This window comes from Sodiomyces alcalophilus, assembly GCF_042370955.1.
Source record: "Sodiomyces alcalophilus JCM 7366 unplaced genomic scaffold ACRALscaffold_2, whole genome shotgun sequence".
NCBI lineage: Eukaryota > Fungi > Ascomycota > Sordariomycetes > Glomerellales > Plectosphaerellaceae > Sodiomyces > Sodiomyces alcalophilus.
In genome coordinates this window covers 3,639,601-3,665,511 of record NW_027263533.1, presented here as the reverse complement: position 1 = coordinate 3,665,511, position 25,911 = coordinate 3,639,601, and the positions used below count along the sequence as shown (strand labels likewise).

The 25,911-nt window shown below is 51.6% G+C and overlaps 10 protein-coding genes across 10 annotated transcripts; 7 read left to right on the top strand and 3 right to left on the bottom strand.

Annotated features, from left to right (window-relative positions):
- Positions 1–2,476: 2,476 nt before the first annotated feature.
- On the top strand, positions 2,477–5,466 carry ACRALDRAFT_1068749 (uncharacterized protein; the record flags this gene model as incomplete). The annotated part of the gene is made up of 8 exons (XM_071017598.1): positions 2,477–2,509; positions 2,828–2,971; positions 3,572–3,852; positions 3,915–4,065; positions 4,130–4,220; positions 4,272–4,712; positions 4,789–4,859; positions 4,936–5,466. The coding sequence occupies 8 exons, from the start codon at positions 2,477–2,479 to the stop codon at positions 5,464–5,466; spliced, it is 1,743 nt and encodes a 580-aa protein (XP_070877434.1).
- A 551-nt stretch (positions 5,467–6,017) lies between these two features.
- Positions 6,018–7,431, top strand: ACRALDRAFT_1075023 (uncharacterized protein). Its single transcript, XM_071018315.1, has 2 exons — positions 6,018–6,301; positions 6,375–7,431. The coding sequence occupies exons 1-2, from the start codon at positions 6,226–6,228 to the stop codon at positions 7,109–7,111; spliced, it is 813 nt and encodes a 270-aa protein (XP_070877433.1). The 5' UTR covers positions 6,018–6,225; the 3' UTR covers positions 7,112–7,431.
- Positions 7,432–8,052: 621 nt separating this feature from the next.
- ACRALDRAFT_1080258 (uncharacterized protein) lies at positions 8,053–12,521 on the top strand. The gene is made up of 5 exons (XM_071018994.1): positions 8,053–8,416; positions 8,592–8,732; positions 8,838–9,319; positions 9,385–11,798; positions 11,953–12,521. The coding sequence occupies exons 1-5, from the start codon at positions 8,385–8,387 to the stop codon at positions 12,037–12,039; spliced, it is 3,156 nt and encodes a 1,051-aa protein (XP_070877432.1). The 5' UTR covers positions 8,053–8,384; the 3' UTR covers positions 12,040–12,521.
- Positions 12,522–15,638: 3,117 nt separating this feature from the next.
- On the top strand, positions 15,639–16,096 carry ACRALDRAFT_1068746 (uncharacterized protein; the record flags this gene model as incomplete). Its single annotated transcript, XM_071017597.1, has 3 exons — positions 15,639–15,805; positions 15,880–15,922; positions 15,980–16,096. The coding sequence occupies 3 exons, from the start codon at positions 15,639–15,641 to the stop codon at positions 16,094–16,096; spliced, it is 327 nt and encodes a 108-aa protein (XP_070877431.1).
- A 1,141-nt stretch (positions 16,097–17,237) lies between these two features.
- On the bottom strand, positions 17,238–17,716 carry ACRALDRAFT_2057838 (uncharacterized protein). The gene has a single exon (XM_071021816.1). It carries the CDS (start codon positions 17,481–17,483, stop codon positions 17,307–17,309), a length of 177 nt encoding a protein of 58 aa, XP_070877430.1. The 5' UTR covers positions 17,484–17,716; the 3' UTR covers positions 17,238–17,306.
- A 160-nt stretch (positions 17,717–17,876) lies between these two features.
- On the bottom strand, positions 17,877–18,970 carry ACRALDRAFT_1080257 (uncharacterized protein; the record flags this gene model as incomplete). The annotated part of the gene is made up of 2 exons (XM_071018993.1): positions 17,877–18,649; positions 18,706–18,970. 2 exons carry the CDS (start codon positions 18,968–18,970, stop codon positions 17,877–17,879), a joined length of 1,038 nt encoding a protein of 345 aa, XP_070877429.1.
- Positions 18,971–20,601: 1,631 nt separating this feature from the next.
- ACRALDRAFT_2097723 (uncharacterized protein) lies at positions 20,602–21,083 on the top strand (the record flags this gene model as incomplete). Its single annotated transcript, XM_071022850.1, has 2 exons — positions 20,602–20,854; positions 20,905–21,083. 2 exons carry the CDS (start codon positions 20,602–20,604, stop codon positions 21,081–21,083), a joined length of 432 nt encoding a protein of 143 aa, XP_070877428.1.
- Positions 21,084–21,450: 367 nt separating this feature from the next.
- ACRALDRAFT_1040452 (uncharacterized protein) lies at positions 21,451–24,296 on the bottom strand. Its single transcript, XM_071015182.1, has 5 exons — positions 23,929–24,296; positions 23,825–23,870; positions 23,639–23,771; positions 21,932–23,575; positions 21,451–21,622 (listed from the first exon to the last, which is right to left on the bottom strand). The coding sequence occupies exons 3-5, from the start codon at positions 23,766–23,768 to the stop codon at positions 21,507–21,509; spliced, it is 1,890 nt and encodes a 629-aa protein (XP_070877427.1). The 5' UTR covers positions 23,769–23,771; positions 23,825–23,870; positions 23,929–24,296; the 3' UTR covers positions 21,451–21,506.
- A 309-nt stretch (positions 24,297–24,605) lies between these two features.
- Positions 24,606–25,487, top strand: ACRALDRAFT_2097455 (uncharacterized protein; the record flags this gene model as incomplete). The annotated part of the gene is made up of 4 exons (XM_071022841.1): positions 24,606–24,754; positions 25,069–25,228; positions 25,284–25,291; positions 25,442–25,487. The coding sequence occupies 4 exons, from the start codon at positions 24,606–24,608 to the stop codon at positions 25,485–25,487; spliced, it is 363 nt and encodes a 120-aa protein (XP_070877426.1).
- A 70-nt stretch (positions 25,488–25,557) lies between these two features.
- Positions 25,558–25,818, top strand: ACRALDRAFT_2017367 (uncharacterized protein; the record flags this gene model as incomplete). The annotated part of the gene is made up of 4 exons (XM_071019881.1): positions 25,558–25,571; positions 25,613–25,674; positions 25,704–25,773; positions 25,809–25,818. 4 exons carry the CDS (start codon positions 25,558–25,560, stop codon positions 25,816–25,818), a joined length of 156 nt encoding a protein of 51 aa, XP_070877425.1.
- Positions 25,819–25,911: the final 93 nt, after the last annotated feature.

Sequence of the window (25,911 nt, the reverse complement as noted above, 5' to 3'; positions counted from 1 at the left end):
AGGACCTATAGAATATCCCGGTGGAATTAGATTAACGCCCGCTTCTAGGTATTCGTTATACTACCTGTTAGTATTATAAGGTTCTACTCTATATTACCGGGTATCGCGGAGTAGGCGGGGGGGGCGGGAGCGGGTATTACGGGTATTCTATATATCCTATATATTCCGGCTATACTATATATACTATGCATGCCTCCTATTATACCGGGTATTACGGGTATTACGGGCTAAGCGGGTATTCCCTGTATTCCGTGTATTCTATATATTCCCTATATAGCGGGCATAGCGGGTATTACGGGGGGGGCGGCGGTAGGAGCTAGGGGCGCGGGGGGGGTAGGCGGTACGGCGGGAGGGGCGGGCGCTATAACCGGCTACGTATATAATAGTCCGGGGGTCGTATTTCTTTTGCCCTTAGAGGCGCTGGCCGAGGTCTTCGTCTTCTTAGAAGACAGGGTAGGAGTTACGGGCTCTAGAGTATCGTAAGGCGTTAGTATACTACTATAGTATTCGGCGCGGTATAGGATTACCACTTACCGTTATTATTATTAGCGGTACGCTTACTTTTACGAGGCGTGACGGCAGGGCGATATAAGTATTTTTTACCCTTTAAATTAAAGTAGCAGTTATTATAACTGCTATTAGCCACCCTGGGCATAGTATAGTAGACGGTAAATAGACCGTCTTTATTAGCGCACTGCTTATAGTCTTTGCTATATATACCGACGAGGGTTATTATAACCGCCTCTCTATTAGCGGCGCGATCGAGGTTAAGTTATTTATCCTCTCGGAGGACAAGGTCGCGTTTAATCTACGGTATTATAAGTGATTAGTATATTATAATAATAAGTCGCGTTATATTAGAAACGTACCCGAAGACCGTATATTATCCGTAAAGCCTTACTATCTTTATAGCCCTTATTATATATTTTTTTAAGCACCTCTGCTCGCGGCACTATATATCCTCCGTTAGCGGCTATCGTTTTCTAAATATAGCCCCGCGGGGCGGAGGAGGGAGGTTCGGGGGGGGCGGCCTAGGAGCTAGCGGCGCGAGTAGTGCGCGAGCTAGGGGCGGGGGGGCTACGGGCGCGGGTACCGGGAGGCGTGGTTAGATTAACACCGGGAATTAACTATAGTAGCTCCTATAGCGAGTCCGATAGGCTAGGGGACGCGCCGCCGGTATACGACTAGGCGCGGGGCGAGGGGGGGGGGCGAGGCAGCGGGCGATAAAGCGGGCGGCGGGGCGGGTAAGACGTCTCGGGATACTAGAATATAGTCTCGGATCTATTAATTATAGGATATCCTATAGCTCGGCGGTTAGTATCAGGAGTTCTTCGGGGCCGCCAGGGTTATTTATAAACGCTTACTTAACGTTACCGGCAAGGAGTTTAATCGTTATTAATCGGTTAATTAATTAACGCAGGGATAGTTTGTTAATTAATCGATTAATTGTTTCTTTAGCGTTATAAAATAATAAAAAGAAGATAGTAGGCGGCGTTATAATTAATAAAAGAAGCTTGGTTTATAGGCGTAAAGAAAATAACGGGCGATCTTTATTTTAATAAACTAAAAACAACTATAATGGGTTATAAAAAGCGATCTAATTAGAGGTATAGTAATTAATTACGGGTAGTATGCGGTCGCTTAATAATCTATCGTATTAGGAGCCTACTTAAAATTAATATATAGGGAGCCAGCTAAAAATCGCAGCCGCGCCCGAAGGGCGAGATCTTCTCTCCTCCCCCGTAGGGGGAGGGGAGAAATCTCGTATATGTAGACTACATATACCAGCACCGAATGCAGATGTCGAGAACTAAGGACGAGCAAATTCCCTGTCCCTTTCTTCACCTTTCTCCCACACCCTTTGTCCCTGTCCTCTTTCTTTCGACGCCACCTCCCTTCCAACTAGGCCAAGATGTGTTGTTTCCTGTCTCCATCTTCTTCCCAAGCCATCGACAACGACTGTAAGTGGTGATGCCCAGGAAGCCATAAATGACATTGTAAAACAAAGAAGACTATGTTTTCACAGGCCTAATACAGCTGTTAATGAACCAACCCATGTTCATTAAGGCATATCGGACTCTAATAACAAGCATAAGCCATCAAATCCCTGGAACACACTCACGTAGTCCTAATTCCGAAGACCCGTGCTTTGGTAAGGTGATAGTAAAGGGAAGCCACATAGGTAAGATAAACTGCTCCTACACCAGCTAAAGTCTACCTGCTTCTAACTGCAGAAGACATAGAGGTGCCGATAAGTACTTATTAAGTCAGGTGAATAAGCCATCTGATATATCTGCGTGACCCGGAGGTCAGGCGGGCATGTTTCGGATTATGACTCTAAGCTTAAGGTAGTTATAATGGCCAGTACGGGAAGGGGTACCTGAGGGTAAACGAGTCGCGATCTACCTGGTATTGCCCCCTCACCGTCCGTTCATCCAACGCCAGCATAGGTAGGCTTCTCATATCCTAGACAAACATGTATGATAATGATATGCCCTTGACTCCCTATGTAAGTACATAAACCTGCCAGTGCGATTTTATGATGGGAAGGAACAAGGGACTTTGTTCATGACCTTTCTAACATGGGGAGGACAGTATGCCAACTTGCTCTTTGGCTAATCTGCTGTTTAATGCGCGGACGGCTATGTGGTTTCGTGAAAACATCGTGATGCTGTCCACGAGTCGCCTTGGCCCCTGACGGCTAGGTCATACTCACAATCCCGCAGCCTTCAGGGTACTCACGATCTTTCAGGGCACTCACGATCCTTCAGGGTACACACGAGGCTTTAGTCACCCGGTCACTGAGATAGAAATAATTTCTTTCAAGGGCATTAACCCAGCCATATTCTCTTCCTTTCAAACCTCCTGGAAAGCTTCTTCGCTCGCCATCGTCAACAATTACCATCGTCGCAAGCCACCTCTCAGAGCTCTGATCCATTCTCCTGGGCTCCCAGCCACTTCTATCAACAAGGTATGTCTCTATTCTCTTAATGACCATCTTCTCTGTTTTCCTGGGAACTAGGGGACCTAATTTGCCCCCTGGATTGCTCTGTTGTTATGGATTTTCTCTCTGTATTCATTCCTTCGTCAACATAAGGCTACCATTGGGCAAGCCCTGATACTCTCCTATTTACCTTGCAAGCCTTCAAAATATCTAGCGAGAGTCGGTTGGTATGTTTGCTTTGAAGGTTCCTCATGCCTCCTCCAGGCCAGCTTCATGTTGATCCATGATCTCGCTATTCGCTTGAACGCAACTCTCGTCCGACCTTGGTGTCTGCAGGGTATCCTCTCTCCGCGTTGCTGCGTTTATATCCACTCAAGTTACAGCCCCCTTGTCTTCTAGCCCCTCAAATGACGTGCTCATATCTTTTTTATCTGATTTTCGATGGTTTTCATACTACATTGGACCCCTTCTAGATGGTGCTAACTTAGTGGCGCATTGCAGCCATTCTTCTCTGACTGCGCATCCAGGGATCTTCCATTGCTTGGACGATACAAGTAGGGGAGCTCGCATTGATCGCATTGATATTGACCCCTGGGTCCTGCCAACGTTTACTAATACATCCATGAGCTTCCAGATATGTCGACAATGGCCGGGAAGAACGAGACTCTAGGCCAGATAGCCCAGAGCCTGTCCTCAATTTCTCTCGATGGTGGAGAGGACGATGTCTTTTCAGGTGGTGGCGGAACTGGCAATCTCCGTCTAACCAGAATTCCCGAGGGCCCTGCACCTCATCGCGGCGGTCAGGCGGCTTCTCCTTCGCGCAACGGTAGGGCTATGGGTTTCCGGGAAGCTTTGGGCTTGGATGCGCAGGAAATATATTCTCCTGGCGCATGTGTTTTCGTCGCCAAGTGAGTAAAACAGGAGTGTCTTGAACAACTCTGAACCCCCTGAACCCCAATCTCGTGAACAGAGCCCTGACCGAAGCCAGCCTCCCGAACCACGTCGAAGACTCCGTGCTTGAGACGGAGGTTACCACCGTCTTTTCTCGTTTCGGAACCGTCTTCGTCAAGATTCGCCGCGATAACAGAACTCGGATGCCATTTGCGTTCTGCCAGTTTACCGTTCGTTTCACAGCTACTGGCCCCTGATATTTTGACTTGAATCACGTTCTGACAAGACTCATAGACGTTCGAAGATGCGCAGCGAGCCCTAGTCAACGGAAAAGGAATCGAGATCTTCGGACGCCCCTGCCGCACTGAGAGGGTCAGAGCCAATTGTTGGTTTGTACCTGTGTTAAGCTTTCCCCTGAATTTCTCACTAACTCTAGTGTTAGGCGACTTTTACGTCTACCGAAGGGATAATCAGGATACTTCCATCGAAGAGGCCAGAGAGCTCCTCGCACCATTCGGGCGCATTTCTAAGGCCGAAATTCTTCACGCGCAGACCGCCAGTCTGCTGGGACTCTCAGCAGCTGCAGTCTTGGTGTCATTCATGGTATTCGACGCCAAGAGGGATGTCGTAGATGCCCTGAAGGGTGACGAGACATATTGCGTCAGAGCCTTCTCACAAAGCAAAGGGGCTGTTCCTCGGACCCCTCAAAGGGAGAAGTCGACCATGGCCCAAGACTGGACTCGCCAGTACGAGTACCATAAGCGTACCATCTTCGTCTCTAACTTGCCTGCGGACATCTCCAAGGAAGCTCTACACGACATGGCAGCCGAGTTTGGCGAGATTGTTAACATTACCATCAAATGGAGCAATCTAACTGGTAAGTGTTTCTGAAGCAGGGCAGAGGCCATTACCGTGCACGTGAAAACCATGAGTTGTAAGCTAATATCTCCAAGGATATCGAAAGGCATTCGCATTTATTGAATTTGACAATCACGAATCTCCTGACTTGGCGATCGCTCGACTGGTAAGTCCTTCGTCCCGGGCCTTCCCTTTACCAACAGAATTCGTAATTCAGTCACTAAAGCAGACAAACGTCCTAGGATGGAATCCCGGCACCTGGTGGTGATGGAAAGCTTATCGTCGAGAGAAAGTCTTGCAAGGTCTCGAATCCTGGCGCTGTCATGACTCCGGACACCCGCCATAGGCGCCACATCCAATCCAGAGAAGAGAACGACGACGAGTTGAAAGAGAGAGACACTGTTTCACAGACGGCCACCCCAGTTGCTCCACAGGCGGCGACTCCCATTGCAGGGCTCGGAATGGTCTCTCCGAAGCAGCCTATGGCGGCCCAGCCGCACCACCCGCAGACTCACCCGATGATGGGATACTCCCCCATCACCCCTCAGGGATATGGATACTACTCGTATTCGCCTGCCTTCTCGCCTGCGCAGCTTTTCTCCCCGTTTGCCGTACAGACTCCATATTATGATCCTGGGTTGTATCATGCTACGTTCTCCTCGCCGTCTTACATGATGGGAGGTTATCCTCCTTCGATTCCGGAGACCGGCTTGACTTCTCGGTCCGAACCTGCTGATGTTGAGCAGACCTCTGAAGAGAAGACGGAAAGTTGACTGTGTCCGGGCAGCTAATAGGACCATTTTTCTTTTGCGCCCTTGTCCCCCTCTCCTTCGCGTGGGTCGAGGAACGAAAACTCACTTTGTACTCCTTCTATTATGAAGGACGGAGATATTTGGCGTTTGGGTTTGATTTCATGTGATACCCCAGTAACTCATGTTCCGTACTGACTTCTGTCGACAATGGAGAAGAGCTGAGGAGACATTTCTGCAAGAGTTGGGGAGCTTACGGTCAGCTTGGCGAGGCATTCATTTAGACCCTCGTAGTTAACTCCACGTCTAGGTAGAGATAATTATCTAGAGAATTAAGACGGCTGGATTCGAAAGCCCGTACACAACGTATTCTTGATAGCATGAGGGCCGCCTCGGCGAAAATAGGTGCTAGAACGTTGATGGGAGGCCAAAAGTCACGTGGCCCCCATATCAGTAAACCATCGAATTCGGCGTTTCATTCATCCGACGGGATGGCCTTGGGTACGTACCTACCGAACATAGGTAGGCGCTCGTATCTTATCGCTGGAAAACGAATTGACTTCGTAGGTAGGATTCACGACGGCCGAGTCGAGTCCCATGTTCCTTTGCATCAAGAATCTCGGAGAACCATCCGCGCAATTCGCACCTGACGGTTCGCTCTCATGCACTCAGAAAACTCAGAGGGAGCTAGCTCGAGGTGACAGTCGACAAATGCGTTAGCCCGACAAGGAACTTTTCAGAAACTCGTGGAGTTGTGTTTGCCTCAGTCGAGCGTCCTCCAGGATGCGCACAACGACAGCCCTGAGGAAGGGCTTCCTTGGGCGGAGTGTAGATGAGTTCAAGCGTTTGGCTGGAATAGGTAAATTCGTGCCGTCTTTTTTCCACGTCCGGTTTTCGAAATAACATGCTGATCGTCGGATCCTGCGTTGCAGCATTCAGGGCAGACGGGGTGAAAGGCCCCACGGGACCCCTCCTACTACACGAATTCCGAGACCCGGAATCGGTTCTACGATGCAAGACAATGACAGACCAAGAAATTGGAGGCGTCTCTAGCTGCGCGCTCGATTGGGTTCCATTCCACAACTCTACCGATTCATCCGCGTCTCCCTCCACACCTACCCAGTCCACGGGCTATGCTAGGTTCCACGGCACGATATCGACGGAGCTTCCGAAGAACAAGCCCGACATTCAGAGAACAGGATATGCGGCGTGGAGGACACTAGACCGGCCTCCCACCGCGTTCGGAAGGAGCTTGTGGGACATCGACATGTACGCGTACCTTGCGATGCGGGTCCGTTCGGACGGACGCAGCTACTTTATCAACCTGCAGACCGAGAGTGTGGTGCCTACGGACCTGCACCAGCACCGGCTATTCGCGAAGCGTCCCGGGGAATGGGAGACGGTGATGGTAAAGTGGAACGATTTCGTGCGCACAAACCATGGGTTTGTTATGGAACCACAAACGGAGCTGCTGCGGCGGAAAATCAGGACAGTTGGCGTCGGGCTGACGGATCGGGTTCCTGGCCCGTTTGAGCTCTGCATCGAGAGGATATGGGCAACCAACGACGTGGAGGAGGCGGATTCCGTCATGGATGCCAGTGAGGCGGGGAGGACTGAGAGCGAGTTGAGGGATCGACAGGGGAAGAGCATTCGCTGGAAAGAGGCATAGCAAGAGGGGTTTTCATGGTGTCGCACCGGCGTACAATCTGGAGCTCTCAAGCAGCTGCTATTCCGCCGGCGGACAAGAGCAAAAGGGACAACGTGGAAGATGCAAGAAAGGTGTTGGCGTACGTCTGTTCGACGAGGGCTGTTGCGATGTGAGCTAGCATTCTGTTCTTTGGCGAGGGGATCGCAATCTGTACAAACTATGTACGATATGGCGTTGCGTTCTGAAATATATATGAAAAGCACGTTACCGGCTAGTTACAGGAGACAATATGACGAGAGGCCTGATCGGCCTAACGTTGATCGACCTCGATATGTTCAGACAGACGTAATGTACTGTAATCCTTGAATCTCGACCTCGAATTGAAGTAGAAGAGACAGCACATAGCCTACGAAGTACTATTTCATGTCAGATTTGAACGGTTTTCCGCCGGAGGCATTCCAGTTTGATCATCGGCTCTTGTACTATCCACTTCCTCGTCGACGTTGCATTTCCCCAACAGTCACCGTCACCTTGGTGTATTCACTTCATCACTTCAATTCCAGCTTATTGGTAAGTGGTCTTCCAAACGGCTCTTGCCCATCCTCTTCACTGCTAGGTATTCAACAAGAATATACGGGGGAGCACCCGCCTTCCGCAGCTATCCTTGAGTCACAGTAACTTCCGTGACGGACTGATTTTGAGATGAAAATTACCTGGACTATCTGGACCATCTCCCATGTCCTGTTGTTGTACGAGAACCTCGCCATGTCAATTTCGGTTGGCTTTGGATTATGTAAGGCAGCCAGGTCTACGTTACTCCGTATTAATTACCGTACCTTATCAATGCTGCGGGGGTAGGCAGCAAGTTCATTGTGGTTGCAGAACAGAGAACCTTGGCACGCTATCCAATGGAGCTTGCGCATCGCGCTACCCAGCCACGCACCTCGTCCCTCCTTTCCAACATCTCGACATGCGTCACTGCTGACGACTCCGAACTCTCGTGGAGCAATTGAGGACGCACCCCTCTATCCGATCTGTGGTACACCTCTTGCGCAATCGTCCTCTGGCATTATTTAATAGCTTCCACTTTACTACCGCCGTCAACTTCCCTGCAGTCGACTCCTCGGACGGAGCTACGGAGCTGCCTGCTTGCAACCGACATCCTCCGCGTAACGCCGCGTCCGATCCGGCTGCAAGATCCCGAGACTTCACGTTCATTGTCAAGCAAAAAATATCTTAATTTAATCCATACATTGCTCCTGTTTCTTGCGCAGCCAGCAAGCAATTGCCCAGTATGGCAGGCATGGTTTCAGGCTCGCACACAAGGTTCGTAGCCTCGTCGTTCCTACTTGCCTTGATTTCCCCTGACGGCCTCCTTTCTCGCCCTTCTCGTTCGCCTTTTCATCTTTCTTCTCCTCTTCCTTTTATTCCCCTTTCTCGTCCTCCTATCCATCCCCTTTCTCCCTATTGAGACCATGATCTCTGCTAACCCTGTTATTAGATCCGATCAGGAGCTCGCCATCAACATCCGGAAGGCCACAAGCGCTGACGAGTCGGCTCCCAAGAGGAAACATGTCCGCGCCTGCATCGTATACACATGGGACCACAGGTCATCGCAGGCCTTCTGGACAGGCTTAAAAGTGCAAGTTCCCCCCTTTCCCTCTCTCGTTTCTTTCCTTTTGGTGTTTCCTTCCTTCCGTTTAGTCTCCCGCGACGTGGCCTGCTTCTGACGATATCTATTTTTCAGTCAACCTCTCGTCGCCGATGAAGTGCAGACATTCAAAGCCTTAATCACGATTCATAAGGTTCTACAAGAGGGACACCCCGCCACACTAAGAGAATCCATCATGCAAAGAACCTGGATTGAGAGTTTAGGCCGCGGCGTAACCGGGGAAGGAATCCGTGGCTACTTGCCCTTGATCAAGGAATATACCTACTACCTGCTGGCGAAGCTGTCCTTCCACCAACAGCATCACGAATTCAATGGTACCTTCGAGTATGAGGAGTACCTCAGCTTGAAGGCTATCAATGACCCGAACGAGGGATACGAGACTATCACTGATCTCATGACTCTCCAGGACAAGATTGAGCAATTCCAGAAGCTAATCTTCTCTCATTTCCGTGGTATTGGAAGCAACGAGTGTCGAATCTCCGCTCTTGTCCCCCTGGTGCAGGAGAGTTATGGCATCTACAAGTTCATTACGAGCATGCTTCGGGCTATGCACTCAAGTCAGGACCCTTCTTCCTCCGCCCTACGCAAAATCTTTGGACCAGCCTTGCTGACATGGAAGTAGCAACCGGCGACAATGACGCGCTGGAGCCCCTCCGCTCCAGGTACAATGCACAGCATTATCGGCTTGTCAAGTTTTACTATGAATGTTCCAACCTCCGTTATTTGACGAGTCTCATTACCATCCCCAAGCTTCCTCAAGATCCGCCGAGCCTCCTGGCCGAAGATGACGAAGCGCCTGCCTTGCCGGCCCGACCGAAACAGGAAATTGAACAAAAGCCGACGCCACCTCCTGCCGAACCGAAAACGAACGAACCCGATGAAATTTCCGAGTTCTGGAAGAGCGAGCTGGACCGTCAAAATCGCGAGTATGAGGAGCAGCAAAGAGTCCTGGGGGAGAGACAGCAGGCCCAGCAACAGGCCCAGCAACAGGCGGCTATGCAGGCGCAGAGGGAATTCGAGGAACAGCAGCGGCGCTTACTGGAGCAGCAGCAGCGCGAGCAAGAAGCGCTGATGCAGCAACAGCTGCAGTACCAAACACAGGGCAGGATCGCCGAGCTCGAACAGGAAAACTTCCGGGCGAGAACCCAATACGAGCAGGACCAGCTCATGCTTCAACAGTATGATCAGAGAGTTAAGGCCCTCGAAGGCGAGCTTGCACAGGTCCAGGGCCACTACGGCCAGCAAATCACGAGCAGGGACGATCAGATCCGAGCACTCCAAGAGCAAGTGAACACTTGGCGGAACAAATACGAGGCCCTGGCGAAGCTATATTCGCAGCTGCGCCACGAGCATTTGGAGCTGCTGAGCAAATTCAAGACGGTGCAGCTCAAGGCTGCGTCTGCGCAAGAAGCCATCGATAAGCGCGAGAAACTCGAACGGGAAATCAAGACGAAGAACCTCGAGCTCGCCGACATGATCCGGGAAAGGGACAGGGCTCTCCACGAGAAGGATCGCTTGTCGGGTAGCAACAAGGACGAGGTCGAGAAGCTCAAGCGAGAGCTGCGGATGGCACACGACAGGTCGGACAACCTCGAGAGGAGCAAGGGCAACGAGCTCTCTTCGATGCTCGCCAAGTACAACCGCGAGATGGCGGATCTAGAGGAAGCGTTGCGCAACAAGTCGCGGGCCCTGGAGGATGCGCAGGCCAAGCTTCGCGAAGGCAACACGGACATCGAGCAGCTGCTCCGCGACAAGGAGGAGGAACTCGAGGTGTACAAGGCCGGCATGGACCAAACTCTCATTGAGCTCAATGAGCTCAAGCAGAACCAGGGCGAGACGGACCATGCACTGGATGGCCAGATTGACGCTCTCATCCTCGCCAACCTGGACAAGATCAATGATGTCATTGATTCGGTGCTTCAGACCGGCGTCCAGCGAGTGGATGATGCCCTGTATGAGCTGGACTCTACCATGCAAGCGGGTAATCAGAACGCCTCGCCATCCTACGTTTTGTCACATATCGAGAAGGCATCGTCCAGCGCGATGGAATTCGCAACGGCGTTCAACAACTTCATCGCCGATGGGCCCAACAGCCAGCACGCCGAGCTGATCAAGACCATCAACGTCTTCGCCGGCGCCATCGCCGATGTGTGCAGCAACACCAAGGGCCTGACTCGACTGGCGACAGATGACAAGAAGAGCGACTCGCTGATGAACGGCACGCGGCAGTCGGCACTGTCGACCGTGAAGTTCTTCCGCGGCTTGCAGAGCTTCCGTCTGGAGGGCATGGACCCGATTCAGAAAACAGACGTGGTTATTAACAGCAACAACGATGTGCAGATGAATCTTCAAAAGTTGAACAAGCTCGTCGAGACGTTCGCCCCGGGAGCCGGGAAGCTGGCGGGCAAGGGAGACCTGGGCGACATTGTGGACAGCGAACTGAACAAGGCGGCCGATGCGATTGCGGCGGCGGCGGCGAGGTTAGCCAAGCTGAAGAACAAGCCTCGGGAGGGGTACACGACGTACGAGCTCAAGGTTCACGATTCTATCCTCGACGCGGCGACGGCAGTGACAAACGCGATCGCGCAGCTCATCAAGGCAGCGACGGTGACGCAGCAGGAGATTGTACAGGCGGGGCGAGGGTCGTCTTCTCGCACGGCTTTCTACAAGAAGAACAACCGGTGGACGGAGGGTCTCATCTCGGCGGCGAAGGCGGTCGCTTCGTCTACCAATAGGCTGATCGAGACGGCAGACGGAGTTTTGTCGAACCGAAACAGCCCCGAGCAGCTGATCGTGGCGTCCAACGACGTGGCAGCATCGACGGCGCAGCTGGTAGCGGCAAGCCGAGTCAAGGCCGGGTTCATGAGCAAGAGCCAGGAGAATCTGGAGCAGGCGAGCAAGGCGGTGGGGGCGGCATGCAGGGCGCTGGTGCGTCAAGTGCAGAACATGATCAAGGACCGCAACCAAGACGAAGAGCAAGTGGACTACTCCAAACTGGGAGCGCACGAGTTCAAGGTGCGCGAGATGGAGCAACAGGTAAGAATGACACCCAATCTACTATCGAAACTGCGGCAGCCGGGGGGTAGGGGTGGGGTGATGTTTGTTCCTCGGGGGCCCCCTCCCCCCCGTATTAGACTTGCGCCAGCAAGGTTGTGAGGAGTTTTCGGGGGCTAACAAACTTCTTTCACAGGTCGAAATATTGCAGCTGGAGAACTCACTTGCAGCTGCACGGCACCGATTGGGCGAGATGCGCAAGATCTCGTACCAAGAGGAGTAGGGAGTGGGTGGGCACGAGGCCCAGCAGGTAAGTGTGGACAAATTGGGCCCCGGTCACTCGGTAAGCCCGAAAATTCGAAACGTTCAGAGGAGAAGAGACAACAGAGAGAGGGAGCGAGAGAATCATTACGAGGCCTGGGCATACACCGGGTTGCGACGCAGTTCGAAAGTCCCTGCATTATCAAATATCCAGCAAGTCAACAAACTAGTTTCTGTTCAATACAACCAAGGCCACCTGCGCATGCAGAAAAGTCCAGTGCCAGCTCAACGTCGCCACAATCTCCATGCTAGGTGTCAGTTCGCTGATGATCGACTTCGGGCCTAGCGGCCGATTTGCGATGCCATAGGGTTGAGTACATATCTAGTGGAAAGTGGGGATAACTTCAGAGGAACAGGGCGAGAGATATGCGACGGGTGCATTCCTGAGCTAACGGGTTCGGCCCTAAGACGGGTTATTCCCGTGATGTGCGAATGCAGGTTGAGGAGGGCGATAACTAGCGTCCCTCAGGTGTACGACGATGCCGCCGACGACGACGAGGATGACAATGATAGAAATCGACAACCCCGCACTCCCCATGTTTCTTTTTCAAGGGCCCGGCCATAAGTCAGCAGTGCCCTGTCACGGGACGGAACAAGTCTGGCATGGCGGAACGGGAGCGCAGTGGGTCAAAGGTGGACAGCTAACAAAGACAGGGACATTATCACGGATATGGTCAAGTCTGAAAGAGGAAGCGGGGTGGGGACGACGCCAGGCCGAGAGGCGGCGGTCTAACTTGGTGGGGTCAAATCGAGAGAGGCTCGCAAAATAATTCCCGAAGGTCACCCTCAGACATGGCGAGGCATGATCGGCACAACTGCAGGCCGAAAGAAGGAGGGTAGAAGAAAAAGGAGTTGGGCCTTGGTGAGAGACTGGAACGCTGGGCTTCGTCCTAGCCAGGTTCAGTTCTGCCCTCTCGCGGCCGCCTCGCTGCAAACATACATATGCGCTGTAGAGGGAAGGGAGTGAGAGAAGGAAAATGTTTGGAGCGCATCAGTTCGTGGGTGAGACAGTTCCGAGGGCCCGACTGGATGATGGGCGATGCACCAACCACCAACACCAGGGACGCGCACGCACCACCAGACTAAACAAGGAGTGATCCCTGTCTTTAGCCAAGCCGAGTGTCAGTGCCAGGGGTCCCCGGCTTTTGTCGCTCTTGTACTCGTTCTCCAGGACCTATCGAGACAGCGAAAACAGGCCCAACGGCAGTTTCTCCCCACTGGCCATTCCGAGTTCTCGGCTTTCTACATGGAATTTTTGGTCTCTGGGAACTCTGGACGAAGAAAAGGCATGGTGGGTTGCCATGGCACCCTGCCCTTGTTCTGCGACTTTGTGGAATTCTTCTACGGACTGGGTTTCATATCCAGGTGAGCTGTATCGGATGACGGACCCTCAGCATGTCTTGGTACCGAAACGGAGGCACGGAACAGCGAAGATGACGGACGATGCATAAGACAGCAGTAAGAGAAGGGAAAAACGGAAACCCACTGATGACGAGAGCAAAGCCGGACAAAAGTGTCCCGACTCCCACGGCCCACAACTTTGACTGAATCTCATGTCGAGGGATATGCGTTCTCGAATCATCGCGGTTCGGTCAAAATAACGGCACGTTACATCGCGGGCTCGGTCACCATAGCCGCCAAACCCTGTGTCATGTGATCGGCGAACGAAGGCGACTGCGCGGGACTCTCCGGGCATGACAGCTTCAGGACGCGATCACTCCCAGGCGTAAACCAGCCCATTCCAGAACGAATAGTACATCACTCGCGGTGATCGGCCGCTTTATCGCGATTCGCCGGCAACACAGTCACTTTTACCTAGCCCGCAAACACATGCGCCACTGTACTGTGTAAGTAAAAAGTGACAGCGGGACGGCGGGTATGATCGAAAGCTTGATTGTTAGGTATGTACAACGTATGTACTATGTACGGAACACACGCCGACTTACATATTATTCCGTTCTTCCTGCTGGCTGAGCGCGGTATTTCCGCATGCAGTACCCATATGATCATCCTGCCAAGGCGCCAATTCCCCCATGGTCGCCGAGGAGCAAACAAAGGGCGCAACCGCCACCATGCCCTCTTGGGCAAATGCATGGGAGAGAAAGCATTCGTATGTATCCCGGCGTCAGTCTACCTGTCACGGCTGGATCATGGATGTGAGTGGCGACGGGCTGTCTGCCAGACGTCTAAGAGGAGATATTTCAACGGGCCCTAAAAAGGAGGGCTGAGGTGCATACCTACAACATACACTTGGGGCCATGGGGCCTTTCTAGAAGTCAAGACTTATAATTCACCGAAGGCGGGTCTCCCGACGGGCCTAGACTGCCAAGCCCGGAACCTAGGGGGTGCTGCGTCAAGCGTTTCTCTCGTGACCAACGTTTGCCCCCACGGACGATTACAGCGTGTGAGAGGTGAGGACTGACGGCGAAATCTCGACATGTTATAGAGATGGGAGCGACTAAGGAAAAGGGAGGGAAAAAAAGAAAGAAAATAAAATAAAAGCAGTGGTGAGGCGGAACTGTGTTTAATGACGAGAAATTATCAACAGCCATCGACGCAAGAGAGGCCAACAAATCCCCTATATCGTCAGAAGCTCACCGTCGCTTTGACATGTCGACTCGCCGCTATCCTCTATATCACGTACGTATTCCCTGTATGCCAGTGACCAGCCTGGGGACGAGACTTGTCTGCCGAGATCCACGAGAACGCTGCGGCGCTCCCAGAGTCCAAGTACTCGGCTTTCGGAGTATTAGAGGAAACGCTTCTCCGGCGACCACCAACTCACAACCCGACATTCTATTTTGGGATTGACTGACCGGGTGGCGTCGTAAAAGAAAATACGAGGGGTCGTTAGGGAAGATGTTGGGGGCGCCCAGTCCAAGTTGGAAAGACATTTAACCCTGACAGTCTATCATGTATAACGTGTTCCCATGTCAGCCAACAGTAGGTATACTGTACATCCTCTCCAGCCATCTTTTCCCCGCCTCTTCTTCTACAACTTGAACCTAGACAAAACTAATTACTCAGTAGAGGCAGCCGTGGTGAGACACCTTTTCTGAAAAGTTCGGTTTGCACCTTCTGTGTCACCCCAATACACGTTTCCTCCTCGCATTTCTGCCGGCAAACTCTGACCAAAAAAGGGGGAAATACTACTCTTTTGCATTCGAGGGAAAGGAAAGAGGGTGTGCAGGACGCAGGGCGCACTGCGCAGCGCGTGGCGGTTCCTGTTCCTTGTGCGTGCTCCCTTCTTTCTTTGGTCTTCTCTCTTTTGGATATTTTTATTTCATCCAAAAAGAAAACTTGTTTCCAGAAGAAGAAACCTCAAAACTCGTCTGGACAGGAACTCGTCCATCGACGCATGCAGACTCGGGAGGGTCTGGTCTCGAACACTTCTAGCTTGACAACATTGGAGGCCGGGTGGGTTGCAACCCGATAAGCCAAACTCGCCATCCATTTCATCCGCACTGCAGTGTTCTTTGGCTACCCTCACTCGATATCATCTACACAAATCCAGGGCCTGTGAAATAAACACGTGTTACTGGAACAGTGTCTCGGGTAACCATGACTGTGCTCCAGTGCCCCTGGGAGTTGAAATCCGACGGGAAACCATCCACGAGACGAACGAACGATGCAGCAGAACTTGCAAAAAACATCTCTGAAAAATCGATCTCAAAGGAAGTCAAGGAACGGATGCTGAGCCCAACACTCAAAGACTCGCCTCGCCTGGGGTCAGCGAAGCTGGTTGCAACTTGCAAATGCTGCCCATCGTCCTTTCTGTAGCCACTGGAATATTCCGGGATAGTAACTATGACATGTCGACCAACATCTTTACTACGCTGAATGATGTATGTTGCATGTTCGTTATGTGGTCAACTTTCAAGTGCTGCACTACAGGCTGACAGGTGACGCAGGCTAGGGCTGTCTCTGACGGCGGGGAGACGCCAACTCGCATTTCCGCCCAAATCATCCGACCACCCCGGCCCGAATCCCCTGCCAACGGCCCCATCTTGCAGGGATGAGACAGGATCATCCTAGCCCGTTTACAACGTCCTCCTTCCTGATCCGTCCAAAATGTTTGTCTACCTCGCTCGCCCTGGCCCCTGGTCGACCTCACCATCACACCCTCTTCTTCTCACCTTCTCTTCATTTTCCGCCAACATGTTCGTCCTATCGCATCCCCCGCCCCTCCCCACCACAATCACTACCACCACCACGAACTTCTCATCCTCTCGTGAGTGCTCGAAATATGTAGGTCCGTCATCGAGAGCCAATAATATTACCTTTTTTTTTTCTCTTCACAAAGATTAAGGAGCGGGGTATCAACGACTTAGCCTCCATGGCTCTTTGTCCCTTTTCTTGTCTCCATGCAGATTGGAAGTAGGAGGGGTGGCAAGAGCGCAAAATAGCAATTAAAGAAAGACAGAGCAAAAAAACGACGTCCATACGTATGCAATACGAAGTATGGAATGGGGAAGAAATCGCGCGCCGTTCCAAGCATGACTAGTATTTGCACTTCGGCCTTCGTGCCGAACTGAGTGGGGAACATAACCACGTTTGCAAAACTTCCTAACATCTCATCCCGATTTATAAGCATGCCAAATACAGTAAATGCTGTATCTTCCCTAACTCCTTGTGGTCCCTGGAACTCTCCGAGATCAGCGCTCTCGGCAGCTTGATTTGTGGACCCAGATCGTTCTCCCTACCTTCACCCATCGTGGGAAAAGTCCATGTAGATGAGAGCTAACATTAGTCGTACTTTACCATAAGGGTCGTTGTAACCAGTAATCCCAAAGTACGACGTACATACAACGTACGAAGTACATAGACAACAACGTCCAAGCCTTAGTGCATGCCACCATCCCCCTGTCATGGCTCCACCGCCGTGGCGCCACCGTTGCATCCACAACGAAGCCCCATGAGGCTGAAAAGTGGGCTGCATTAGCGCCCCTCGGCCCCAGATCTTAATCTCAACGGCAACCTCGACCCTGCGTTTGTTATCCCTTGTGCATGGTGATCCTCTTGCATCTCGGTACCCAACTACACCTGGAACATCCTCGCTGCTCTCATTTCGAATCGCCGAAGTAGTCCACATGTCGAAAACCTGATGCATGTTTGGTACCGCCTTCATTCTGTTCTCAGTTAGACAGCTCACAGGCCAACGGTCAGCCTACTCTGGTCTGTCCAATTCGTCATTGGTGATTGCTCACATCGTGTGTCTGTCTACCCTATCTATCGTTTCCAAAGCCATAACGCCTGGACAAATGAAGACCAGTTGCCGACGCAACCTTTGCGGTGTCTCATGCCGCAAACAAGGGAGCCAGCCATAGTTCCGACTTCCGGGTTCCGGGGTCTCATCGTGTCGCTGGGAGCCCCCAGAGCCCACCAATACCCCCGCAGCCAGATCATCCGAGTCTCATAGTACACAAAGCCATCTCAATTCAGACCAGCTGGTTGAGGCAGCCGCTCGCGCATTTCGTTCCACCTGTAGCAGCCTTGCACAGTGCCAATCCCATCACCAAGACCACCATCGTTCTCGACTCAATCCATCATTTGCGGTCATTACCCCACTGGGTGGTTAGTTTCTACTGCTTTGCAGTACCTGTGTGATATTATTTGTGTTCACATTCCTTGCTTCCTCGAGCCATATAGAAGAATCTCAGGCTGCGAAGTTTCGTTCATGAAGCTGAAGTTGCTTCTACAATGGAATTAGCGTACTAAATTACTTGAAATCAGTCACTAGTAAAAAGTAGAAATAATTTCGGAAAACTTACTTATTATTTTCCGCGCCCATCTTCGAATTCAGACGTCTTCACCCTTATCGGGATGGTCGCCAGTCCCCGTCGCGTCGTATTTTTTTCCAATACCGTCTTGGGAAGTCGGTATGTTCTCAACATGAAGCATGAAAGGAATGCCAGAAAGTGACGTCTGATTTGCAGACTGGGACGGGGACGACAAGGCTGACGTCTGAAACTGGGCCAGTCGCTCTGAGAAGGGATTCATAATTTGATTGCCAGATAGAAGGTTTTGCGAGAACTCGATGTTCTGTAGAGCTGCCGCACTTGTGTTCTGCGCAGCTGGAGAAATGATGGCTTCATTTGCATTCCATTGCAGACCCATACCTGTGAGATCTGCCTCGGAAAACATATTTCCAGTAGAACCCAGAGCGTGGTCGGTAAGAGCTGTATTAGTGCCAGGAAATGTTGGGGTAAACATGGCATCTGGGCTCTGTGTATGATTCCCTAAGTTGTTTCCACTTTGTATGAAGGCATTGCTACTCAGAATTTGAGCCGTGGTAAAGTCATCCTGGTCAAAGAAACTGAGATCATTGTGTGTGGGGAGCTCGTCAGTGGATGCAGTGTCTCGGGCATTAGAATTTTGGCTGCTCTGAGAATGGGTGAAGTAATCGTCTTGGTGAGCAGTTGCGATGGAAGAGAACCCAGAAATTTCGTCTTCTCGAAAGTCTTGTGCAGAAGAAAAACTGTTTGCCCGAGAAACAAATCCCGTAGTGCCAGGAGGCTGATGAACCAGATGCTCAATATGGGGCAGAATTGCTTCAGTCTGGGTTTGGTCCACTAGAAGAATAGTAAGTAATGACTCCGAATATACAGAGAGCGCGGAGATCACCGACAGGCACGAGCACGATGAACAGGAAACCTGTCATGAACCTCTGCGACCGAGAGAACGGTAGAGATAGTATGTCTGGCAGCAATGATGCGGTCTCGTGATCTCTTCACAAGGTACTCGGCACGAAATTCATTGGGCCCAACTTTGGACAGATGCCACTTTCCACTTGGTTCCGGAGCAAGACGTTGAAGGACTGCGACAGGCAGAATGCTCATCAGCTCTGCTTGGGTCATGTCGAGACCCAGCTCGGTCTCTTCGTCAAATTCCATGGCTCGGGTTTATGAGGAGATGCGTCAGAATGAAAAGTTGAAGAAATCTGATGTGAGGGCGATGATGCTGTCGGGAAGCCGAGTCTCGGAATACCTTTATTTGGAGTATCAGAGAAGTAAGAGGGGGAAATTCGAGGAGCAGTTCGTTATTTGGTGACGTTCCTAACCTCTAGGCGGTAAGGTGGGAAACACCGCCAGGTATCTCGATGGATGGGATTTGAGGAAGGTACAGTAGGCCGATCTAGATGGGGTACTAGCGGGGACAAATGGCTCGTTGAAGCAGGGAAGGTACGGAATAATGTGCGGACAGTCAGCTCGGTGGGCCGAGAACGAACTTACGAAGGCACGGGTTCACCACCTTACCTACGTTTTCTTACTGAAAACCAGCAGGTGCAGTAACTCAGTACCTAGACTAATTCGTTTAGTTAATGAAACAGAAAGCAAGCCAGTGTCGAATCTGACGCTAGATTTGGAGCTCCCGAACGTACGAAGTAGACGGTAGCGTCAAGTATATTACCCAGTGGAAATACATACAAATTTAAGGCACAGTCTCTCGCACAGTATTCGCCTCCCTATGGCTTTATCTGGGATATGTTGGTTTCTGCCGTGTGGTTGATTTCATCTGTTATGAGAAGACTAGGTATCTCTTAAGATATTCAAGTACTTTCATCTCGTTTTTATTCTGATATCAACTGATTTTCAGCGAAAAGCGAGTACGACTTAGATAGAAAGTAGCTGCCTACTAATCGTTATTAATTGCTATGTATACCTTAGGTATATTAGGGGCACCCTATATCACATGCTTACCTAGGTCGTACCTACAGTAACTTGACACAAGTGTCGAGCCGATGTACCTACCTATACACACTTATAACGTCGTCTTGTAAGTACATCGACTCGACAGTTTTGTCTCGTCACTGTACCTACCTACCTAAGTAAATTGGATATAGTACCTGCCTAAGTACGTTGTACACCGCACCTACCTTGGTCTTCCTCCTTACTGCCTCTTGCCTGATATAGACGGCTTCTCCACTCAAGCTAGGAAAGGGAAGGCGGAAACTAAGCACGTGCATGACTTGCCTCCGCCGCCAGGGGGGCTGGACTAACGCCGTGTTTCCCTTTAGAACTTATCTGTCTACCTAGATACCTTACCAAATTCATCTTCCCTCAACATCCTCCACCTCCTTGGATTTTTGGTCACCTCTCTTCTTCGTGTATTTCATTTCTCGCCAATTTCTTCCCTCTCATACAATCTCAGAAAACGAAAGAAACCATCTCCTTTCCAGTTCACCCTTCTCATTTTCAGGGAGACTTCGCTCCCATAATTTCACGATGGATGTCAGTAACCTTCAACTGCAACCCCAGGTTCTTGGTACTATGACCCAACCTGTGAGCCCGGCCATCATTGCCATCGTCGACAACATCCTCAACATGCAGTTCAATCCGTTTCAGAGTGTCATCGTGGTCAAGCGTTCTGAGTATGATATGCTCCAAGAAGGAGGCCGAGCCTGGCTTGCGGAACATCTCAGGTATGTCATGCTTATACGCGTCCAGCTCGTTCATCTGGGCTCACTCATGACAGTCACACCCTCGAGAAAGATGTCATATGGGTTCAAGATGGCACCACACCCATGGAGCGGTATTTCGTCGGTCCTATTGAAGAGTTCATCAGTGAGAATCGCATGCTCATCAGCATTGATGGGGGAGCCGTCCTCGTCGAGCGTCCTACCGGTAAGGGCATCCTCGATAAAATACGTGGAGACGACAAGTCAAAGCGCAAACCTCAGAGGATTTCCCGGCCTCCAAATGCCTATATTCTGTACCGGAAAGACCATCATCAAATGATCAAGGCTGCACATCCTTCATACACAAACAACGATATTTGTAAGCGCTCTTCGTACTTCAACTCCATTGCTGTGCTAACAACTCGATAGCAAAAGTTCTTGGGAGCGCTTGGAAGAATGAGAGTGAAGAGGTCCGTGAGAAGTATCACCGCATGGCAAACGAAATCAAACAAGATCTTATGCGTGCTCATCCGGAGTACCGATACACACCCCGTCGGCCACACGAGCGTCGCCGGCGCGCTCGTCGCGTCCAGACCGGCAATGTCTGAGAACAAATAACCATTGTTGCATGATCAACGGTTCTAGATCTAAGCTGTATTTGAGTCGTCAGCGTCGTCCTCAGCTGGCACGCTTGGTTTCCTCTGAGAAGAATGTGAGTACTTCATCTTTCCTCACAAGCATGCGAAGAACCAGGAGTAACCAGAAATAGGCACACCATAGACATAGGCATCGGTGCCATTTTCGGTTGGATGTGTTCATAGTTAGCGCACATAGCCTAGATAAATCAGTCATAGCGAAGCGAATGAAGAAATGAAAACACGGCAGCAGCTTGCGCCGTGTCAATACTTGTTTCGCTGTGGTTGCGTCTTGTTCGACGAGATCTCGATGCTCCAGCCAGCCGTGGTACCGAGGAATGCCAACTCGTCTATTATTGTTTGGGTCCTCCTGCAAGCATGTCTACCCCCTGTCTGCTACTGACGGTCCTTCCAGTCGCTGCTCCATATGAACGTCCCGCATCTCCAATGCGTTCCTTTTTCCTTCTCTCCTGATGGCCCTAATGGTCTTGGGCATATATAGAATGATCTACCTGCAGAATGGAAAGGTGGTCAGTTTAGCTGTTGGGGAAGGCATAGCGGTTCTGCTTCAGGCTTGGATGGCGGGAATGGAGCCACGGAGGTGCAAGATGGTCATTGCGAAGACATGGTGACAGGCGGCGACTTCTTTCCCACACTCAACTCTTTTTTTTCCAAGGGGGTTTGTGCGTATGTGCACATGTGCGCGTGAGTTGTGGCGTAGCCGAGGAAATGAGAATCAAATGAGAGCAGGGTGATATAGGTCTGAGAAAGATGCATAATGGGAAAAAAAAGGAGGAAGGAAGAAAGATGATGTCACGTACCACAGTTAACACCCGGCTTCTTAGTCACGAGGCTGATGCAAGGCTCGCCATGCTCGCATCTAGGCGGCTGTCTCTTCCCTAGCTGAAGCCTTGACCACGACTCCTTCGCTTGAATGGGGTCGAAGACAGATTCGGCGGATTCGATCGCCGAGTTCGACAACTGCGTCGACGACGGGGCCTCCCGCTTGCCCAATGAATTAGATGCTGTCAGCGCGGGGGCGTCGGGTGTACCGGTCGCGTTGGTTCGGGGTTCCCTGCCGCTCGTGGCGGTGAAGGTGTTCGTCAGTGTTGCGGTGGACTCGAGATTATTCGTCTCAAGATGCACGGCTGTCGTAGAAGCAGCGGGTGTGCTTTGTTTTGGCTTGAAGAATCCTTTTAATGTGCGTTGGGCCAATCCGCCTTCATTTCCTTTAGTGCCCGGCTCGATCTCGTTCGTCTTCGTCCTTTTCAGCGTTCTCTTGGGCTGGGACGGTTGTTCTGCCGGCCTCTTCGGGCGGGGCTTTGCCTCTGTCTTCGCAGTTGTGTCCTTCGATGAAAGAGAACTGCTTGTGTGTCGGATTTGGTTTGGCCTTGTCGGGGATGCAGCTTCTTGGGCCTGCATGGTCCTGGTTCCGAGCACGACTCCACTGTTCTCCTGGGCGCCATTTGTCTGGGAATCTGTCGAGTCATCGGCGGACTCCGCCGGTCTCGGGGTCGTCGATGTTGAGGATGGGGTCGATGTTTTCTTTTTAAACATGTCTCGAATGCTTCGTCGACGGTCAAACTCGGGTATAAGCCTCGCAGACAAGGGAAGAAGATCCTTTGGTGACCATTCCCTTAATCGCTTTCCGTCTAGGAACATCCCGTCGGGGTTCATGAGATCGAGAAGATGAGAATCCCTGTCACCAACCCTGACCACGTCTCGCAGGGTGCCATACACCGGGCAGTGATCCGATCCATGCAGACCTTCCTGGATGTTAGCCTCCATAAACCATTCCTTGATGCCTGCCGAACACAGAATATAATCGATGCGGCTGCCGTTGTTGGCTGGTCGAGTGTTCTTCCTCGTATCCCAGCAGGTGAACATGCCCTGTCGGTGTGGGTGAAAACACCGGCACAAGTCCCAGAGCACGGGTTCCTCCCGGCCCTCGTCGCGCTCTCCGATAACGAGACCCTCGAAAATGAGCTGATTGAAGAGACGCCGCGCTGGCGCGGCCATCCAGTCCTCGACGGTCAACCCCTCTTTCCGGAGATTCTCGGCTACGTTCAAGGTATCGAGCTCGGAGCGTATGACGTTCAGATCACCAGTCAGGACGACTTGCTTTCCAGCAGCGACGAGGTTTCGGACCCTGGCGTCCAGTGCGGTGAGGAAACCGATGCGGAAGCCGTCACGGGACGAATCGCGGTTCGCAGGGCAATAAGTCCCAATCAAGACAAACGCGGGGAACTCCAAGATTACGCAGCGACCCTCTGAATCGAGCAGGGCTGCGTCCACTTCGTCTGAAAGTTGGCCAGGCCGCGGATACCCGCCGATCTGCTGGGCTTCGGGGAGATCACGGTACTTGGTCGACGAGTTGGGAGGGCAGAGATCACCTGTGATTCCCTCTTCTGCTCGGACCGGGCTGCACTTTGAGCTTCGCGTATAGATGGCGACTCCCGAGTATCCTTGGCAAGTGTCTTAGATGTCGTTGTTCTCAGGTCATGGCGTAGGCGGAGAACAAAACTCACCCTTTTTGTGTTTTGGGAGACTGAAAAACACATCCCAGCCAGGAACGAGAACCATGTCATCTCTAAGATCTTTCCGCTGGATCTTAGTTTCCTGCATAATGACAATGTCGGCCTCCAGGACGTCGAACATCGCCTGCTGAAGTGTCAGAGGCAGAACGCCACAAGAGTAAAGTCGTAGCCACCAACCTGGAATGTCCGTTTCTCCCTCCATGGCTGGTACCCGAACGGGTTTCTGAGTAAAAAGGTCAGCCGGAAATTGAGGATAAGTCTCGTTCACCCAGTTGACTAACCGTATGCCGTTGACTGACGATTCGAGTTAGCGACAACATTCTTCGTTCAACCCGTCGACGGCAAGAAAGACTCACCATTCCAGGTAGTGATTCGTAGAGGCATTTTAAAAATCCCAGCTCAACTAAGCTCCTTTCTTGATTTCAAGACATGCGTCAGGGATATGTTATTTGTTGGCTCCGCCTCACGTCGCTTCGGCGCCTCCTCCTGACGCGGCGGAGAGGGTGTGTGAAGTATGGCGATGCATTGGCGCCACCGTTGGCAGCCTAGACCGTATCGAGCGCTCTTCCTTTGGAGATGTGACCCAAGTTCAATCACCCAAACGACTCAAAGTGATTCGCTCATAAGTGCCGGATAGCTAAACCAAGGGCATGAAAAAGACGTTGAGTATGACGCGACGTTACCATTGCCATCTGAAGTCCGACGTGGGCAACGCGAACGTTTGGCCACGAGGTCATGTGACACATCTTGCCTAATCCGTTACTAAGACCTTAAGCCGAAATAATCACGTGATCTCGAGACGGCCCGGAAAATGGCTGCCTCAATTGCAAGGCAGAAAGTGACGTCCCATAACCGAGCTTGTCATGACCTGATCTCAACTTGCTGCACCACGACCACCGAATCACAACTCCAATTGACAACGACCCCGGACGTCGAACACCACAAAAAAAGCAACAAAATGTTGGCTCAGCGACAGATCCTCCGCGCGGCCCCGCGCTTCACCGCTCAGCTGCGGGCTACGGCTCAGCGCCGCCTGAACAGCACCGAGAATTCCTTCGTCCGCGAACGCCGGAAGGCCAAGGAGCACGCCGCCGGTACCACTGGTTGGTGTCCCCTCCATTTCCCTTCCCCTTACGCTCTCCCCGTAAGACAAACATGACTGTGTTAACAATTGGGATTAGAGCTCTGGCGCAAGATTTCCGTCTAGTACGACTTTCCCCTTCCCTTTTCTTCCCGCTGCCCGTGCGATTTCTGCCAGTATGCGATGTTTCGAAAAGACTGCATGGCTCTACGAGGCCAGTCGAGGGCACACACGTTTTTTTCTTCGAGTCGGCTTGTCGTGGAGGAACAGGAATCCGACGGGACGCAGGTGTATCGACGAGGAAATGAATTTTGGCTGACCAAATGGATGGGGAAAACAGCGCCTGCATTCCCGCCCTCGCCCTGGCCAGCTGGAACGCTCGCCGGCTCTGGAACGAGCACTGGGAGCACTGGGAGCACCTTCCCCCTCTGGAGGAGCGCATTGAGTACCCCTACCAGAACATTCGCACCAAAAACTACTCCTGGGGCAATGGTGACAGGGTAAGCAAAAAAGTCCCAACCAAACTCGTCCATGGCGTGAGCTAACCTTGTGTAGACTCTTTTGTACGTATCATCCTCGTCTCAGGACGTCGACTCGATTGTGCCCGTTTCTCCGTCTCGAAAAGATCAGGTTCTGATTTACTCGGCTCTTATCGAGACCATTCTGTTCCCTTCATACTTTTGGTCTTGAGATATTCGCTGACCGTGATACAGCTGGAACGACGAGGTCAACTACCACAACAAGGACAAGACTACCTAAGCCAAGTCGACTTTATGACATTATAACCGACTGGCCACGCATAGGGCAAAGCGTAGGCGGATTGTGATAGATGTTAAGGGTGAGGTGTGGGCTGACCCGAGAGGGAAGACGACACGACGAACCAGTCGACCTGTACATGATTTCCTAGACTCCGAGCAATCAAAGCAGTCAAATGACTCGATGTTTCGTTTCAATCGCACAGAACGACCTAGTGAGCCGTGGGATACATGCATGGAGATTTTTCCCGCGTTGGGCGTGAGAGGTCCAACACCACTTCCCTCTATACGTTGTGACTAGTGTTGGATGTTATGGATTGTAAAGCCGGGGATGAGGCATTTCATTTCATACTCGCGAGCGTTATAAGACCCTGGAGCATTCGACTTCTAGATCATGCTTTATGCTGACCGTGCGAACCAGTATCGCT

What these genes read in the sequence shown, in the direction of transcription:
- ACRALDRAFT_1040452 (XM_071015182.1), bottom strand. Translation starts at nt 23,768, where the DNA reads ATGTTCGACGTCCTGGAGGCCGACATTGTCATTATGCAGGAAACTAAG. An exon ending in TCTCCCAAAACACAAAAAGG is followed by an intron (nt 23,576 to 23,638) that starts GTGAGTTTTGTT and finishes ACACTTGCCAAG; the next exon opens with GATACTCGGGAGTCGCCATC. An exon ending in GAAGCCGGGTGTTAACTGTG is followed by an intron (nt 21,623 to 21,931) that starts GTACGTGACATC and finishes TCCATTCTGCAG; the next exon opens with GTAGATCATTCTATATATGC.
- ACRALDRAFT_1075023 (XM_071018315.1), top strand. Translation starts at nt 6,226, where the DNA reads ATGCGCACAACGACAGCCCTGAGGAAGGGCTTCCTTGGGCGGAGTGTA. An exon ending in CAAGCGTTTGGCTGGAATAG is followed by an intron (nt 6,302 to 6,374) that starts GTAAATTCGTGC and finishes CCTGCGTTGCAG; the next exon opens with CATTCAGGGCAGACGGGGTG.
- ACRALDRAFT_1080258 (XM_071018994.1), top strand. Translation starts at nt 8,385, where the DNA reads ATGGCAGGCATGGTTTCAGGCTCGCACACAAG. An exon ending in TTCTGGACAGGCTTAAAAGT is followed by an intron (nt 8,733 to 8,837) that starts GCAAGTTCCCCC and finishes TCTATTTTTCAG; the next exon opens with TCAACCTCTCGTCGCCGATG. An exon ending in TGCGCGAGATGGAGCAACAG is followed by an intron (nt 11,799 to 11,952) that starts GTAAGAATGACA and finishes CTTCTTTCACAG; the next exon opens with GTCGAAATATTGCAGCTGGA.
- ACRALDRAFT_2057838 (XM_071021816.1), bottom strand. Translation starts at nt 17,483, where the DNA reads ATGATCTGGCTGCGGGGGTATTGGTGGGCTCTGGGGGCTCCCAGCGAC.